Source organism: Nyctereutes procyonoides, unplaced genomic scaffold, assembly GCF_905146905.1.
Source record: "Nyctereutes procyonoides isolate TBG_1078 unplaced genomic scaffold, NYPRO_anot_genome, whole genome shotgun sequence".
NCBI classification, from domain to species: domain Eukaryota; kingdom Metazoa; phylum Chordata; class Mammalia; order Carnivora; family Canidae; genus Nyctereutes; species Nyctereutes procyonoides.
Genome location: NW_026575046.1, coordinates 8936271 through 8953733, shown reverse-complemented (window position 1 = coordinate 8953733; position 17463 = coordinate 8936271). Strand labels below are relative to the sequence as shown.

The 17463-nt window shown below is 33.5% G+C and overlaps 1 protein-coding gene across 2 annotated transcripts in view; it reads left to right on the top strand.

The window, feature by feature from the left end:
• Window positions 1-4221, top strand: part of CDH9 (cadherin 9) — an 82362-nt gene extending 78141 nt beyond the window's left edge. For both annotated transcript variants that reach the window (XM_055325494.1, XM_055325495.1), the window contains one exon: window positions 3302-4221. In XM_055325494.1, coding sequence (XP_055181469.1) covers window positions 3302-3789 — 488 coding nt within the window. In that variant the 3' untranslated portion in view covers window positions 3790-4221. The remainder of the gene's footprint in view (window positions 1-3301) is intronic.
• The last annotated feature ends 13242 nt before the right edge of the window (window positions 4222-17463 follow it).

Sequence of the window (17463 nt, the reverse complement as noted above, 5' to 3'; positions counted from 1 at the left end):
AAGCATTTTTTTCTGTAATTTCATCTTTTTTTAAGTTTTTATTTAAATCTCAGTTAACATACAGTGTAATATTAATTTCAGGTGTGCAAAATAGTGATTCAACACTTCCAAACAACACCCGGTGTTCCTCACAGCAACTGCACTCCCTAATACCAATCACCTTTTTTTTTTTTTTTTTTTTTTTTACCAATCACCCTTTTAACCCATCCCCCTTCCCACCTGCCTCCTGGCATCCCTGTTTGTTCTCTATAGTTAAGGATCTGTCTTATGGTTTCCTGCTCTTTTTTCCTTTCTTATGTTCATCTGTTTTGTTTCTTAAAATACACAGGAGTGAAATCATATGGTATTTGTCTTTCTCTGACTTATTTCACTTAGCATAATACACTCTAGCTCTGTCCATGTTGTCGCAAATGGCAAGATTTCATTCTTGTTTATGGTTGAGTAATATATGTATACATATACACACACCACTTCTTTATCCATTCACCAGTCGATGGATACTAGGGCTCTTTCCATAATTTGGCTATTGTTGATAATGAGCATAGACATCTGGGTGCATATATCCCTTTGGATTAGTATTTTTGTATCCTTTAGGTAAATACATAGTGGTGCAATTGCTGATCCATAGAGTAGCTCTATTTTTAACTTTTTGAGGAACTTCCATACTGTTTTCCAGATTGGCTGCACGCGCTTGCATTCCCACCAATAATGCAAGAGGGTTCCCTTTTCTCCACATCCTCTACAACACCTGTTGTTCACACAGTTAACTAAACTTCTATAGTAAAGAAAGTCTGCTCTTTGCAAGATAGTGATACAGAACAATGATATTTTAGACATATCTGTTACAGTTTGAAGAAATGTGGCTTTTAACTTTGTCTATGTTACAAGGCAAAGTCAAGCATTAAAACCTGAGGAGGGACCCTTTAAGCTTTTGGGTTTCTTAGACACCTTGGAAGTCAGATGAGGCTTATGGAAACTATTTAGAATAATAATTTAAATTAATAAAAATAGGATATATTAGACAAAAGAAATACATTTGTCCGAATTAAACAAAAAATAAAAGCAAATTGTGCTTAATTATTGTCATATGTGCCTTGTTCTAGTGCAAGTTTAATGATCATTTGAGATACATCATAACTAAAATGCAATATCAAATATCTGTGATTTCTATTGGTCTAATAATCATACACACTCTTACTATGATTATTGTAACTGATATTCTGATGCTCAAAATAGAAATACTAAATTCCAGTTATAGATTAATAAAGATAACGATACACTTTTTTCTGTTACTTATCTTAATCTCTCTGAATTCTATTAAATTAATAACCTCAGCCAAGGGAAATGATGCAAATGATTTTGACCTAACAGAGGAGGAAAAACTCAGAACAGGTTCTAAGGTTCATTTGTGGGAGTTAAATATTATATTAGCTCTGAAGCCTGAAAATAATTTGACTATATTGTTGTTCTTTTATAGTTAGAATTTATAAAAATGTTGAGGAAAGTAGAGAATTTATAAATTAATTCAATATTAAATTTAGAAGGAACCTTCTTTTTACTGCACTAGATTGGTGGATTTCAGATCTGTGTTGGCGTTAAATAACTTATTTTCATCCTTTAATAGGGAAGAGTATATATATATGATCTATTTTTATTGAAAATATTTTTTAATTGTCTCCAAGATGATTTTGAATATAGCTCAGGTCCCATAGCCTATCCTGTGGAGGTTAACTGAAGATGCTTCTAATGAAATTTTTTTTCATTATTGCTACCAATTAGTAGGAGCAAAGGAATGTGTGTGGGGCAAATATGAAAATAGCATTAAACAGGCTTTTAATGGCGTCATAGGGAACTCAAGGGCCATGGTGAATTTGGTCTCGATGTAAATGAGTTTGCTTTGTGTAATCTCAATACGATAATTGAGAAAAGAAATGACAGATTTTTGAGCCAATATTTTCTTGTTTTTTAATAAAACATAAGGGGTATTGACAAAACATTTAGCTACCTGAAGTAAGGGAAAGCTGATTTTTATTTATCCCACACAATGTGCAAGTGTGCTTTAGGGAGACTACCTTCATTTCTTAACTTTTTTTGTTTAGATTTTACTTATTTACTTATCCATGAAAGACACACAGAGAGAGGCAGAGACATAGGTAGAGGGAGAAGCAGGCTCCATGTAGGAAGCCCAATGTGGAACTCTATCCCAGGACCCCAGGATCATGCCCTGAGCCAAAGGCAGATGCTCTACCACTGAGCCACCCAGATGTCCCTCTTAACTTTTCTTATATATAAAATTAGGGACTTGGCTATTTTCAATGGAAAATTTTTATTTTGGAAATCATGTATTTTTTTCTTTTTTAAAATGTATGTGTAAATAGTAAAACATTTATTTTGCAGAGATTCATTGTCACATACATGCATATGTTAAATTTTAGTAATATAACAAAAAACAAGAAAGTATATACTACGTAGGGAGGTTCATAGTTAACTTGATAACACAGGTATGTAAATAATAAAAACAATATAGCAAATAGATTACAATTAACATTTTAGCCAGAAAGTTCCAGTGCAACTGTCTAAGTCCAGGGAGTCCTCAGTAACAAGATAATTAGTCTGAGCTACCCTGTAAGATGAGTACAGGTTAAAGATAAGTTAGACTTTGAATTGTATATTGCTGTTTATAGTTATATTTCAGAATTTAAGTAGGGTTTCAAAACCACGTCCATAAAGGAATTTAAATAAATATGAGCTACTGGAAGGAATTAGATCAGTAGCACGTATGTATTTATGTATATATGCACACACATATATTCATATGTGTAATACATACATATATAATGCATACATATTATACATGCATATTTATGATTGTGTATATTCCCTTGAGTCATTAAGAAAACTTTAAATTGGTTTTCTCTTGGGATAATAATGACTGTAGCTTTAGAATTTTAGTATTTTTAAGCAAGCACACTGTTGAGAGGAAGGAGGTATCACATAATTAACAGTTAGCTAAATGAATTAGCCATAACTGAGTAAGGCTTTTTCAAGGCCAGAGCTCTATAGGAGAGTGGAGTCTTGAAAGTAAATAAAGGGACTCTTATGACTGCTCCTTTACCAATACAGGACATCCACTCATTGGCCAAGGCACTTTGTATTTATGTAAGATAGTTCCTCTGTCCAAACAAATCTTAGCATCCGCATCTCTCATAACCACACAAACTCCCCTCGCCAAAGTCTTCTTATAGTGACTTTACACCTGATTCATGGAATCTCACTATTTTCTCTTTATTGTTGTGAATAGTTTTAGTTGTACTGTTTGCCGCACTGAAGAGGCAGAGGAAAAAGGAACCCCTGATTATTTCAAAAGATGATGTCCGGGACAACATTGTGACCTACAATGATGAAGGTGGAGGGGAAGAAGATACCCAAGCTTTTGACATTGGCACATTAAGGAATCCAGAAGCAAGAGAAGACAGTAAACTTAGAAGGGACGTAATGCCTGAAACTATTTTTCAGATAAGGAGGACTGTGCCTCTGTGGGAAAACATTGATGTACAAGATTTCATCCACCGAAGATTAAAAGAAAATGACTCAGACCCAAGTGCACCACCTTATGATTCACTGGCAACATACGCCTACGAAGGGAATGATTCCATCGCAGATTCACTCAGTTCTTTGGAGTCTCTCACAGCAGATTGTAACCAAGATTATGATTACCTCAGCGACTGGGGGCCTCGTTTTAAAAAGCTTGCTGATATGTATGGGGGTGATGACAGTGACCGAGATTAAGAGTATTGTATGAGTTGACCCATGTTTTTGGAAGTACTCTCCTTGTTCCTAGATTGAGTGGCCTGCATTCTCTTCCTTGGAGGAAATTTTTTAAAAAATCAAAATCACAAACAATACGTAGGTGTTGTCTTAGTAAGGGTTTGCTTAATCAGTAAGTTTCCGTGAATGAATACGAATGATATAGATTTAAAAAAAAAAAGTAATAATAACCAGTTCACTCTCTTTGCCTAACAATCTCTGAAGGAAAGTATATCACATCAATAATCAATAAAAATTACATAAAAGGCTTTTTGTGCCTTTCCTTAAATATAAAGACTTTATAAATGTTTTCTTAACTGACTTACAGTCACCTTTACTATTAAACATTGTGCAACGGCTTTGTAAATTAATATGAAAATATATATATCCCTAAAGAAATAGGAATGACTATTACTGCCATATTTATTTAGTTGAAGAATGTCTTTGTGTTAATTCATTCATATTTTTATAAGTGTATATTTATATTTTTGTATTTTTATGAAATAAACTAGTATTTATAAAAATGAATATCATTTTATTTAATTCCTAGAAGCAGTTCTGATCTCACTTATAACAAATTTTTTACATCTTTATAGGCAAAACATGATTCACTCAGGGAATTAAGAACAGCTGAGTTACTGCATATGATTTGGAACTAGAATGCAGCAAGACTGTAAAAGAGCTTTTAGTACAAGTTATGCTGTTTTGCCTCTGCCACTTAAATATGGATAAGTGTATTGAACCCTCGTTATCTACCCATCAATAGGATGTGGGACCTTTGAAATATGAACTATTATAAATATGCTTGTGAATGATTAAGTCTTTTGTACAATTTTTTCTATGGAATCAATCAGTGAATTTTATTTGAGAATATATGAAATACATGTAAGGAATGTTATGTAGATGACAAGAAAATCTAAAACACTCTTCCTTCATGAATAGAATAGTTTTCAGAATAAATGGTAATAGTTTCTGTTTCTTCATGATCAGTTAACTCATGGAATATAAACTGGATGACATTTAAAATGTGTACAAATAGACTAGAGGAGTTTTGGGGTTTTTTTCATTGAAAATTTTATCAAGGAGATTGCAAGTCACCGTATATTTGAGGAAATCTTAAAAGATTCTGTTTCTTCATGATCAGTTAACTCATGGAATATAAACTGGATGACATTTAAAATGTGTACAAATAGACTAGAGGAGTTTTGGGGGTTTTTTCATTGAAAATTTTATCAAGGAGATTGCAAGTCACCGTATATTTGAGGAAATCTTAAAAGAACTAAGGACGTGTAGACTGGAGATAAGAACCCTTAGGGAATGTAAAGTTTTACTAACAATGGGGATTGTCCAGAAAATAGAATATAGACAATTTAAGACATGGGAAAGGAGAAGAGAGAGAAGGAGAATTGTACATAATAATTATTTGCAAATCTGAAAAACTGCCAGAAAACTTGCCTTGGTTTAATCTGGAGAATAAGACCTAAACCAAAAGATAGAAACTTCACAGGAAGATTGCATATGATTCCTTTTCTGTGCCATGTGTTATCTTTTCTCTTTCTCTTTTATTATTCATACCTTCTAAGGAGTAAATATCATGCCCAGGGTGATTCCTACAGTGGAATTTATATAGAAATTTAGCACTGACAGGACTAGTCTGTTACCAAAATTTTTTAAATAACAACCAGGAGCTAACACATATTAAAGATTCAATTTGATGCTGAGAAAATAACACACACTTTGCACTTAATATTTGAATTTTTTCTAATCATTGGAATTTCCCAGAAAACAAAGTTTTTAGTTTGCATTTTCGTTCAGAACGTTTTAGTTTTCAGTTTAGGAAGTAACTAGTTTTTCCGTTCCTAGCGCTATTTCAGCATGAGTCAAATATTTGAGGAGGATGACACTGAGTGGTTTGAAGTAGTCAGAAAAAATGAGTTAAATATCTATTCATATTTCTTATAATCACATTATAATCACTAGAAGAATAAGTGGCAATAAATAAGGAAATTAAAAGCAGCCAATAATTGTGACATGTGCAATGCCTGCTTAGAAAAGAAAAAAATTATGTTGAGTCAGGAGAGGGGAATTGGTAGTTCCGTCACATGACTGGTTACCCGTGCTTTAAATACTTGGCGCATCACAACAAACCTGGCCACCTGTAAGTTACGAACCTACAACTCCTAGGAGAAAATATATTGAGACTACATAGAATAAGACACATTAAATTTTTAAGCTTGTTTATAAAGAAATGTTCATTTGACTACCATTTTTCAGCACTTTAATAAAACTGGTTTGAGTTCTCCCTTCCATTGATCCGAGAATGACTGATAAAGTGTTTATGAGGATAGAACTAACAGATTTCATACTTAGTAGGTATATGATTGTTTTTGCTATAAATCAAAAGGTACAATTTGATCAAAGAAATCACCAGATCTGTGCAATATTAATACTTTCTATAACTTTTAAATAATCTACGAAGTTCCTGTGGTGGGAAAAAATGCATTTAGAAGTCTGATCAGCTTCTTTTTTTTTTTCTTTTCCTCATGGACTATGTCATTGGTAAAATTTGAGGGAAATTAATTCTTTTTTTTTTTTTTGGAAATTAATTCTTAATGTGCCTAGTCTCCAAACAAAATAAATCCGTTAGTTTTGACTGTTTAATCTTAAGACAGAATTGAAGCTAGTTGAGTCACCATATTTTCCAGATACAATTAAAACATAATCATTCTTTTTATTTTGTATATTCAAAAATTTCAGAATAATATATGTCTATACTTATGTCTGCAGATTTTTTTCAGATAGAGGAATCTACATTATTTGAACTTTAATATATGGTCTGGAAAGTATTACCTTCAACACTCCTCTCAGGCATAAAAAATAGATTCCAATGACTTAAAAATCAAGTTAGTAAAGAAAACAAAACAGCATTGACAACAAAAGCAAAAAAAATAAACAAACAAAAGCAAGCAAACATAAGTAAAATTAACCCTACTATAGCCAGTGGTTGTACTGACCACAGTTGATTCCTTCCACTTTGGTATACAAGCACCAGAGCTAGCTTCCAGGACCCTTCATTACATTATGTTGGTTATTCTTTGAGTTTACTCCACTCTCCCTGACTGGCTTCTTCTCTCTTACTCTGTATTTTAGAGTGGTCCACACCTACCTATCTTTCTTTCTCTTTCTTTCTTTCTCTTTCTCTTTCTTTCTTTCTTTCTTTCTTTCTTTCTTTCCTTTATTTAAGTTCTGGCTCTTGATGATCTATCCATTCTCTCAGTTACTATGCATATCTGAATCAATATGTAGACATACAAATATATAAATACAAAGATAAACTGGAAATTCTTAAACTTAGACCTTGGTCTTTGCCTCATTCTTATAGCCCAAAAATATTTCCAACAAACTCTTCTAAGTTTCCACTTGGATGTCTAATTAAGTGGGATATGCCCAAATTTTAACATCCAATTTTCACCCCTAAATTTGTTCTATTCTCAACTTGGCCCAAACTGACATTAAAAAACAAATAAACAAAAAAAAAAGGGGGGGCAATAACATCTTACTACTCATCCAGGCCAAAAATCTTGCAGTCATCCTTCATTCCTACTGTTCCATAATCCATATCCTAAATATCAGGAAATCTTATTGATTATAAGGTATAGAATTTTCAAAATTTGCCTGATATAGAATGATTTTTTTTTCATCACATCCCCTGATAAAATCCTGGTCTAAAAATCTTACCTGGATTATTTGCAGTGCGCTTCCAAGTGTTCTAACTAACCTTTGCCCTACCACCAATTTTGAACACAGAATACAGAATGTGTTGCATTTCTTTTTCTTTCTCTTTTTTTTCCACTTCCTTTTAATTAAGTGTGAGCATCTCATTTCTCTATTCAAAATTTATCTCTATTGTTCTTCAAAGTGAAAGTCAGTCCTCACAAGGATCTATCAGATCACAGATCAAGTACCCATTATCTCTTTGATCTTATTCTCCTCTGTTTTCTTAACTCATTCCATTTTAGTTATTCTGGGCTCCTTGCTGTTCCTTAAGCATTTTCCCTTTGCACTGACTGATCACCATCCTTACAATTACTTTTGCCCAGAAAGCCAGGAAGTTAGCCACAGACCAAGTCCAGTTTAAATGCCACTTTTAAAACTACACCTCCTCAAACCCATTTCTCCTTTCCTAATTTATTTTAAAATAAATATTTCCACAATGAATATCGCCATGGAGCATGAGACCATGAGACACGGTGTGCTTATCATTTAACACTTTCATCTGCCTACTTCCACTAGAATGATTGCTGGTTCACCATTGGCTCCTCTATAGGAAGGGCAAGGGGAGATGGAAGAGCCCAGCAGGTGGGTAGCAGTGTGATAAGCCAAGGGACTTATATACAAAGCTTGTCTTGGGCAGCAACGGGGCAAGAGGATCGCTGCGCTCACCTCCCAGAATCTTAAAAGTTTATAGAGAGGATTTAACTGAATTTAGTCATACTCAGTCTAGATAGTCTCAACAGCTCCTTAACTGTCTCCAGGCTGCATCACCGAAACAGCTCCTAGCGCAGGAATGGTGGGCAGACTGTGCATTCCAAGGACAGGATAGGGTTGTGAGGAGCTTCCCATTGCCTGGGGTCCAGTGTTTGGGTCAACCTGAGGTCACACCCCCTCAACGACCTCCTCCGAAAACGATTGGTCCCAAATCATACCTTGTCGACATGAAGCAAAGATTTGTTAAATGTTAAGTGACAGGCTCAAAATTTAGTTATACTTTTCTTAATTTGGCAAAATATTATGAACACATAGTAGATTAAAATAAAATAAATGTAAAATAATTATACTCAAATTCATAACAATGTGCATGCTTTCAACACAGTATTGATTCAAGCCTAAACTGCTAAACCTAAGGACTGTATGTGGAATTCTGATTAGTCATAATCAGGTCACTATTTAAAAAGATCTTTCCAAAATTACAGAAGAGCATGACTGTTTTTTTCTAGTTGTTTAAAACAAACAAACAAACAAACAAACAAACCTCACTAAACTAAAACCTCACTAAAATTGTATTCAGAGATCTGTGCTTCTAAAAGAATATGGTAATGAGATTTTACAGGATTGCAGACCATCAACCCCAAATGTCAGAAGCAGAACACAAGCCAACACAAAGAAGGAATCAAATACATAGCCTTCTCTCTGCATGTTTAATTATCTTTGTAATCACCTAATTATTGGGCTGTTCTTGCTCCTCTTTTCTCACAGTTGGGTAATGGTTTGTGAGTAAAGGCAAGCTGAACAACGCTATGAAAATGTTTTTTTACTTAAATATATTTAGTTACATTACAGATTTCAGTAATAATGTGTGTTTTATAAAAATAAATATTACTTGATAACAGTTTATATAGAATAGAAACACCAGCTGATTAGCCATTACATTTAAACTAGCGATGTACAGACATTGGACCTTCTCTTACCTGCAACCTTTGTTACCATTGTTGTTGTTTGACAGAATATGTTATCTAATATACTCTTAAGAAATGAAGCAAAAATCACCACAGTATTACTAGCATTTATAAGTCAAGATATTTCATCCATAAATAATTCCCTCTGGATTTTCTTATGGAATCTACTTGTGAAACTTAGGCAGTTTTCCATTATATTTATATGTCACCCAGTAAATTTCACAAATTGCCGGTTCATGACTGGAATTTTCTTATTGTTTCTAAAGACATAATTAAGTAATTTCGACACTAGTCATTTTTCAACATATACTATAAATATGTTTCACAAATGTGTGGTTCGTGTTTTTACTATAATTCATTTCCATGTAACCAAAATTATATAGACTGGTTTGTGGTTTCCCTGCTAGTTTTGGCTTGGTTTTCTATGTATTCTTATTACTAATTTAGCTCCAAACTCTGTCAAATGTCTAAATGTTCTCTCATATTCAGAAGCACAAAAAGGTAGAAAGTGAATGTGATCTCCTTGAAGAAATCTTTCCTTCAGTCACCGAACTGCTCAGTGAGAGGGACTAATTGCCTTCTATGCCACATGCCTCCTGGTACTTCCTCTTGCCATTCATCTGGGCAGTCTCCTACATAGACGGAGTCTTGAGCCTTATATCCTATGTCAAGTACTTTCAGTTTGTTTTTCTTGTTCCTTCTCCTCATCATGTTTAGGATAATTTGGTCTATTTCTCTCTTCAATGATGTTACTGTATATTTGTGTCTAATATAGTTCCGTTAAGTTCAAGAGAAACAGAAATTGTTTAATAAGCTATTGTCTTTTTGTTCTAACTGTATTTGGTACCCTGAAGTTACACTAGTTGGAAGGAAGTATTTCAACTCTTTAGTCACCAGAAATTTCTCTATGGACATTTACACAACTGCTTCATTAAATTTTTATGGCCTACCTGTTATCATAAGATTTAGGCATTTGAGTTTGTAATGCCTATTATGTAACATTGACCAGAATTCTAAAATATTTATGAATGCTGTGACGAATAAATATTATTTATTTATTAATTTAAATTTATAATAAATTTAGTATATAATTATTACACTAATAAATAATAACCTCACATGTATATAATACGGAAATACTTTTAGATAATTATATTCTTGAGATGAATAGAAAGATTCAGCTCTGATTTTGTCTATATGCCCATCCAATACTACTTTTCAGTGTATATTATCCTACAAAATTCACTTAAAACCTTTCACATACTTGGAAATTCGGTATGCTCACATTCACTTAATAATCAAGTACAACAAGCTCTAGAACAATATGCATATAAACAGCGATTGAAGCCAAATAAAGCATTCAAATCTATATATTTATTAGAATTAAAAGTTATAATCATCAGAGTATATCACATTTATAAACTCTAATAGCAACTTTTAAAGAATGGCTCAGTTGTGTGATATGTTAGTTCTAAGTTTATTTTTTTCATAGGAAACATATTGGTGCCTTTTTCTATTAACTATAGGAATAGTATACCGAGAAGAGTAATGCTTTTAATAAAAAGTATTTGAAAGAATTATAATTTACTTTTTTCAGGATGGTATATCAACCAAGAAATTTCATTGATAGGATATTAATAAGTTAATTAATTTATTAATTTTGTAATTCTTTATTAAATGCTAGTATTATGTGAGGCTAGATGAGAAATTAAAACAAAAATAGTACAATGCAGAACCCATTCCTTTTAAAACTTTAAAACTCAACTCGATAGACAAAACATAAACACAAGTAACTAAAATGTAAAGTGGTACATGATTAGGTCTTAGAAATGGTATAAAGATAATGAATAAAATTATAATTTTTTGCTTCAAATGTGTTTCATGATTATATCTTTTAAAAATAGGTAAATGAGAATTACCATATATTTAGTAAAAAGTCAAAGGAATCTCTGAATAGAATGTGGTGAGAAACTGTTTCGACTCTATTGAACTCAGTCAATTTTGATACTGAAATTTAAGGTCACAACATAATGAAGACACTAACACCCTTTTTTGATTTTTGACTACCAACCGTTTTAAAGTCTCACCCTTCCATCTTCTTGAGTCCCACATCTAGACAAGCTGATAAGAAAGCCTGGCTGTCCCTTCCTTGGGCACAGGCAGGAAATTCAATTCACATACATCCTGTCCATTGGAGCAAACTTTTATCCAGCCCTACTATCTAACCATAATGAAAACTTAGCCATATTGGACTTAGCTTTTGGTGTTCTCTCCAGAGTTGTCAAATATATAAATAATAAAGCTTTTCATACCTCATTGGTGTGTGCATGGCATCTTTGGTCTCCACATCCAAACTACATGTTGAATGGAGTCCATTCACCTGTGCAGGAGAACACAATACACAAATTACAATTAAGTTTTTGATATCTAAAAGTGGTAATTTTGTAAGGCTAAAAACATAAATTTTAAAGATTTTATTATTTATTTATTTATTTATTTATTTATTTATTTATTTATTTATTTAGAGTGTGAGCGGGGATGGGGGTTGGGCAGGAGAGAGAGAGAATCTCAAGCCCACTCATCCTGAGCATGGAGCCCAAGGTGAGGCTCAGTCTCATGACCCTGAGATCATGATCTGAGCTGAAATCAAGGTCAAACACTTAACCAGATGAGCCACCCAGGTACCCCAAACTGTGTTTTTATAAACATTTAAGAAAATATTTATCACTGCCTTTTTATCCCTATCTTCATGGTAGTTTAGAAGTATCTAGGAGATATCTAAAAATTACTTTTTTGAGATGTCATAACATTGCTCAAATTATCATTGTAGTCATTTATTAAATTCAATCATTTAGTATAGAGCATATTTGCGATTTTAATTATAGTGTGATGTGCATTTGGTCATTGATAGACTAAGGAAGTGGTAAATAGAGGAGGAGAATAGCTATCTTAACATGTATTGATGCTTCTATGTGCTAGGCATTGTACTCAGCATTTTACAATGACTATTCACTTAACTCTCAAATGTCTTTATTTAGGTATTATCCTTGTCTTCATTATATTAAAACAGGGAACTAAAACCTATAATAAATATAAAGAACAAATTTAAAATATTTCTTAAAGATTTTATTTAAGATACAGAGTGAGAGAATATGAGCAGGGAGAGAGGGACAGAGGCAGAGAGTGAGGAAGAGAGAGAGAAACAGACTCCACACTGAGCAGGGAGCCTGATGTGGAGCTGGATCTCAAAACCCTGGGATCCTGATCTGAGCCGAAGGTAGACACTTAACCGACTGAGCTACCCAGGTAGCCCTAAAATATTTTTCTTTCAAATGGAAGGATCTAAAATTATAAAAGCAAGTTCTAGATAAGGATAATACCTGAATCTGAAGGCACAGAATATCTAATTATAATAGCAAAAGCTAACAAAACTGCAGTTATATAAAATAATGTATTAAAATTGATATTCCATCATAGTATTAAATAAGTGGTTCCAAACAGTACATACAACAAAGATTTATTGTGTACTTATAGTGAGTGAGGAACTGAGTCTACATTATTATTCGTTAATGACATGAATTACAAAAATAGGCTGAATGAAGGAACGGGACTTCAGTCATTGAAATGCTTGCTATTAAATAACAACATGAATAATAATCTTTGCTTTATGAAAAAAAAAGAATCCAATGAGTCAGTAAATAGTTTTACTAATTACACAAACATGGCAAAATGTTAGGATAGTGTCAAAAAAATATCACCAACGGTAAAACCTAAATGACACAGTACAGAAGAGATTTCTATTTTTTTTTCCTCAGATGAGAAAATAAACCTTTGATTGGGGGAAACTCCCACAGAATTTTGTATATTATTACTATGCCTTGGAAAATAAATCATATGGAGTATGTGTAGATTAGATATGTCTACTTTTCTTTAAAAACTAAAATATAGGGGATCCCTGGGTGGCTCAGCGGTTTAGCGTCTGCCTTTGTCCCAGGGTGTGATCCTGGAGTCCTGGGATCAAGTCCCACATCGGGCTCCCTGCATGGAGCCTGCTTCTCCCTCTGCCTGTGTCTTTGCCCCTCTCTCTCTCTCTCTCTCTCTCAGGAATAAATACAATCTTTAAAAAAAACCTAAAATATATTTGGGTTTCTTTTTAATCTTCTGTTAACACTAATAATAATAGGTAAATTTGTATTCACACCTTTAATACAATACTATACCTAAAGCCAGGCAATACTGGGAAACTTGCCCTGTTCTCTTGCATAGGACTGGGGCAGAGGAAGCACTAGAAAACAGATCAGAAGTGAGAATTATGTCCTGCATTTGGATATTATGCTTTAAAACCTTTGAAAGACCACTTCTAAATTAATCTGTAGAGCAATCAATTAAAAATGGTGCCTGGCAGCAATTAAGTTTAATTCCAAGAAGGAACATTGAACATCACACTTATCATTAGCCACATTCATTCTAAAGAGGCCAATTTGGAATTTAGGAACATCTTACTAGAATGAAAGAACAGAGGAACGGGCAATGGTGACATTAATCCCATTACTTTTTCCTCTGGCCACTGAATAAAATATATGGTTTCTTTTCCCATATGTCTTCAATTAAAGCAAGTCACAGAGGTGAGCCAGGGAAACATTTTGATGGCTCTCCACACAAATATCCGCCTATTTCCCAAACATGATTATTTTTATTTTTAATATTTTTGTTATCTGAGTATAGTTCACATACAATGTTACATGCTTTTCAGGTGTACAACATAGTGATTCAACTTCTCTGTATGTTATGCTTGTTCACTCCATACAATGCTATTACAATACCACCGACTACATTATCTGTGCTGTGCTTTTTATTCCTGTGACTTTTTCATTCCATAACTAGCTTGTATCTCCTCAATGATGAGCAACTTCATATATACCCAAGGGCAAAACTAGAATATATATAATCTATAGATAGATAGATAGTCATATAGACAGACATAATATTTATATCTATAATATATTCAAGAACCTATATATAAATATGTGTGTGTGTGTGTGTATATATCTTCCAAAGGTGTCATCTGAGAGTGCTTATACAGTCATACTCGAATTTTTATAGAAAAAATCCCATATTTTGAATTACAGCTCACCCTATCAGTGAGAAAGAACTATTTGTGAGGCTGACAGTATTCTAAACATTCCTCTTGTTTTCTTGCTGAAGGGTAGCTTCCTGTATTGATGGCACCGTGCTAATACATTGCCTGACTTACAAAAATGTTGATAACAAATTCACACTTGTTTCAGTTTGAGAACTGTTGATGTATTTGCTTAATGAAATAAGGCATCTTATCAAGAAATAATCATGTAATATGATGTAGTTCTTACTTGGGTATTTATTTATTGAATTATGTTAACCTAATGAACTGCTGGAAATGTCGATCTGGTGCTACTAGATCAGAGAACAGACATGCTCTGAATAGGAGAGTTGATTATACCGATCTGAGCATCAGTTAATAAAATACTGGGGAAGTTATTTCCATTTCATGGTCTGTAAAATTAATTCCTTAACCTTCCAGCTATAATGAAAGATCGTATTTTGCATTTTTTCATTATTAATCTACTCTCATACTTACTTATTATCATGAAATTATATTAAATATTCCCAACCTTTATTCATTAAAGCTTTAATGCAATAACCATCAGTTTTACTCACTGAATAACAATTTATAAACAATGTTAAAAGATATTTAAATGCAGTTTGCTGTTAAATGAAAGAGTGATCTGAATTCCTAAAAAAAATTATTTAAAAATCTACTCTAATTCAGTTGAAACTAATAGAGCTAAACTGCTTGCTGTTAGATCATATATGACAAATTAATTAACATGATTTGTTTTTATATTCAGCAGTATAACAAAAATATGTTTTATTTATTCTCTAAATAGTATATTCATCTTCCTTTTAAGAATAAATATACATGTCACCAGGCAACACAAATCTATAAATAATACTTCAGAAGAAAAACTAATGTGTATTTCACAATTTTAGGCATATATTTTTGGTAAATTTCTGCATATGCAGCAAAAACACTTTTGTGAATTGGGATCAAGGAAGTGAATTTAAGATAAAGGGGAAATTCTGCTAATCTTTGAGAGAAAAGCTCTTTTTATAGATTCCTATGGAAGGTCCGAGAGGAAAAACAGTAAATATAAGTGATCAAAAAGAAAATCCCCACGCTAAAAAAATGTGCTACAAATCTCACAGTGTAGTTGCATTTTCAAGATTGTTTTAAAAGTAGCATTCTATTCTGAGGAAAAACGAAGAAAGTTCATCCTTATTCTTCAATTTGTGAGGAAAAAGAAATTACCTCATTAAAACTTAATTTAAAACAAAATCAACCATAGAAATGCGTTAAATTCTAATCCACTGAGAACAAAGATGACAACGATTTCAGGAATAATATGCTCATATGAAAGTTCTTATGTGCTCTTACAGCATTCATTATCTTTCATTGTATAAATGTCCTTTATCAATACAAGACCTAGCAATGCATCTTGAAGGAGAAAAAAGAAGTAGCCAGAGAGACCGTAAACAAGAAAGAACACACACCTTTCCCTGGTTTATCTTGCCTATCTTATTTAAATTATGTCTTTTGAGAACCCTGGGTGGCTCAGTGGTTTAGCATCTGCCTTTGGCCCAGGGCATGATCCTGGAGTCCCCAGTCAAGGCTCCCTGCATGGAGCCTGCTTCTGTCTCTGCCTTTCTCTCTGCGTCTTTCATGAATAAGTAAATAAAAATCCTTTAAAAAATAAATTATATATATTTTTTACCATTTCCACTCGGGAGTTGCCAAGTGTCCATCATCACTAGTTTACTTAGTTTACTATGGAAGTATTATCTCCTTGCCTTTAGGCACTGAGTCAGTTTTTGCATAGTACTGTTTACTGATTTGACCAACTGTCTTCTTACTCACAAATCAGAATTTTCCTGTTTTCTAGATATCCTGTTTTTCTAGATATTAATCTTTTTACTTCAGGCAAATTTTATTTGCTTTATGTATTCATTCACACGATATTTCAGAAGTTCTAAGATATGCTTTGCCCTCTATGTGTCATGGAGAATGTGGAGCGAGGAGTCTGAATTGAGTTGCTGGGAGATAGCCTCCGTCTTTTCTGGAAGTACTCTATTGATCTATACTTTGTCCTTAGCCCCCTGTCATGGGCTATTTCATTACCAAAGCTTTAAGCATCTAATCAGTAATGGAAAGGGCCTCAAGAATTTGGCCCACCACTCAAAATTAGGAGACACATGCTAGACCTCGCCAAAAGCATTCTGTTCTCTTCTTTCTGTTCTGCTTTGATGAGAACCATATAGTAACTTTCCTATTCAGGAATTTAGTCAACATCTAGTTAAGAAGAGAAAGGGAGCCAGATTGTATGTTTGCTAATATATCTCTGATCCGTTCATGTGAATTTTGTTTTATTCTCATGAAGCAATATTTTCCCTGACTCTGGGAGGTATGACTATGGGACTTTGAAAAATTGCACATAAATTGCTTATAACTTCTCCCATCAAGAATTGAAATCTATTTCCCCATGCCATGAATTAAGGCTGCTGGCATTTCTACTTTAATCTAATAGCATATGGCAGGAGTGACTTATACAAATTCAGAGTTTATCCTTCGAAAAGACTTGCAGTTTTACCCTTGCTCTAAGAAATAGTCCTCCCTGGCACGAACAAGCTCAGCTGCCCTCCTGGAGGATAAGAGTTAATTCTTGTACAAAAAGTGTTTCTAGTTACTCTAGCTAATCACCCAGAACTCTGATCAAGCCCAGAAAATAACAGCCAGGCCTATCTGAGAAGGACCTGAGCCTTGACCAAACCGCCAATCCATGGAATAGTGTGGTACATGAAATGCTTTTGTTTTACAATCACAAGTTTTGGGGGTAGCTTGTTATATAGCCACAGGCAGCAGAAGCACTGGGAAAGAATCATTACTTACCCTGCACATTGAGGAAGGGAATCAAAGTTGTTCAGTTTTCCATGAACAAGATTTTTTGTAACCTTTGACTCCTCATGACCATCTCTCCACTTCCCTGTAATGTTAAGAACATAAAATTAGGTGAAGAGTAGGTGTTTGGTGATTGGAGGGCAGAGATATTTCAAGGGCCTTTTTGCAAGCCTCAAAGAAGTACTTCATGATACATTTTTGTGCTCA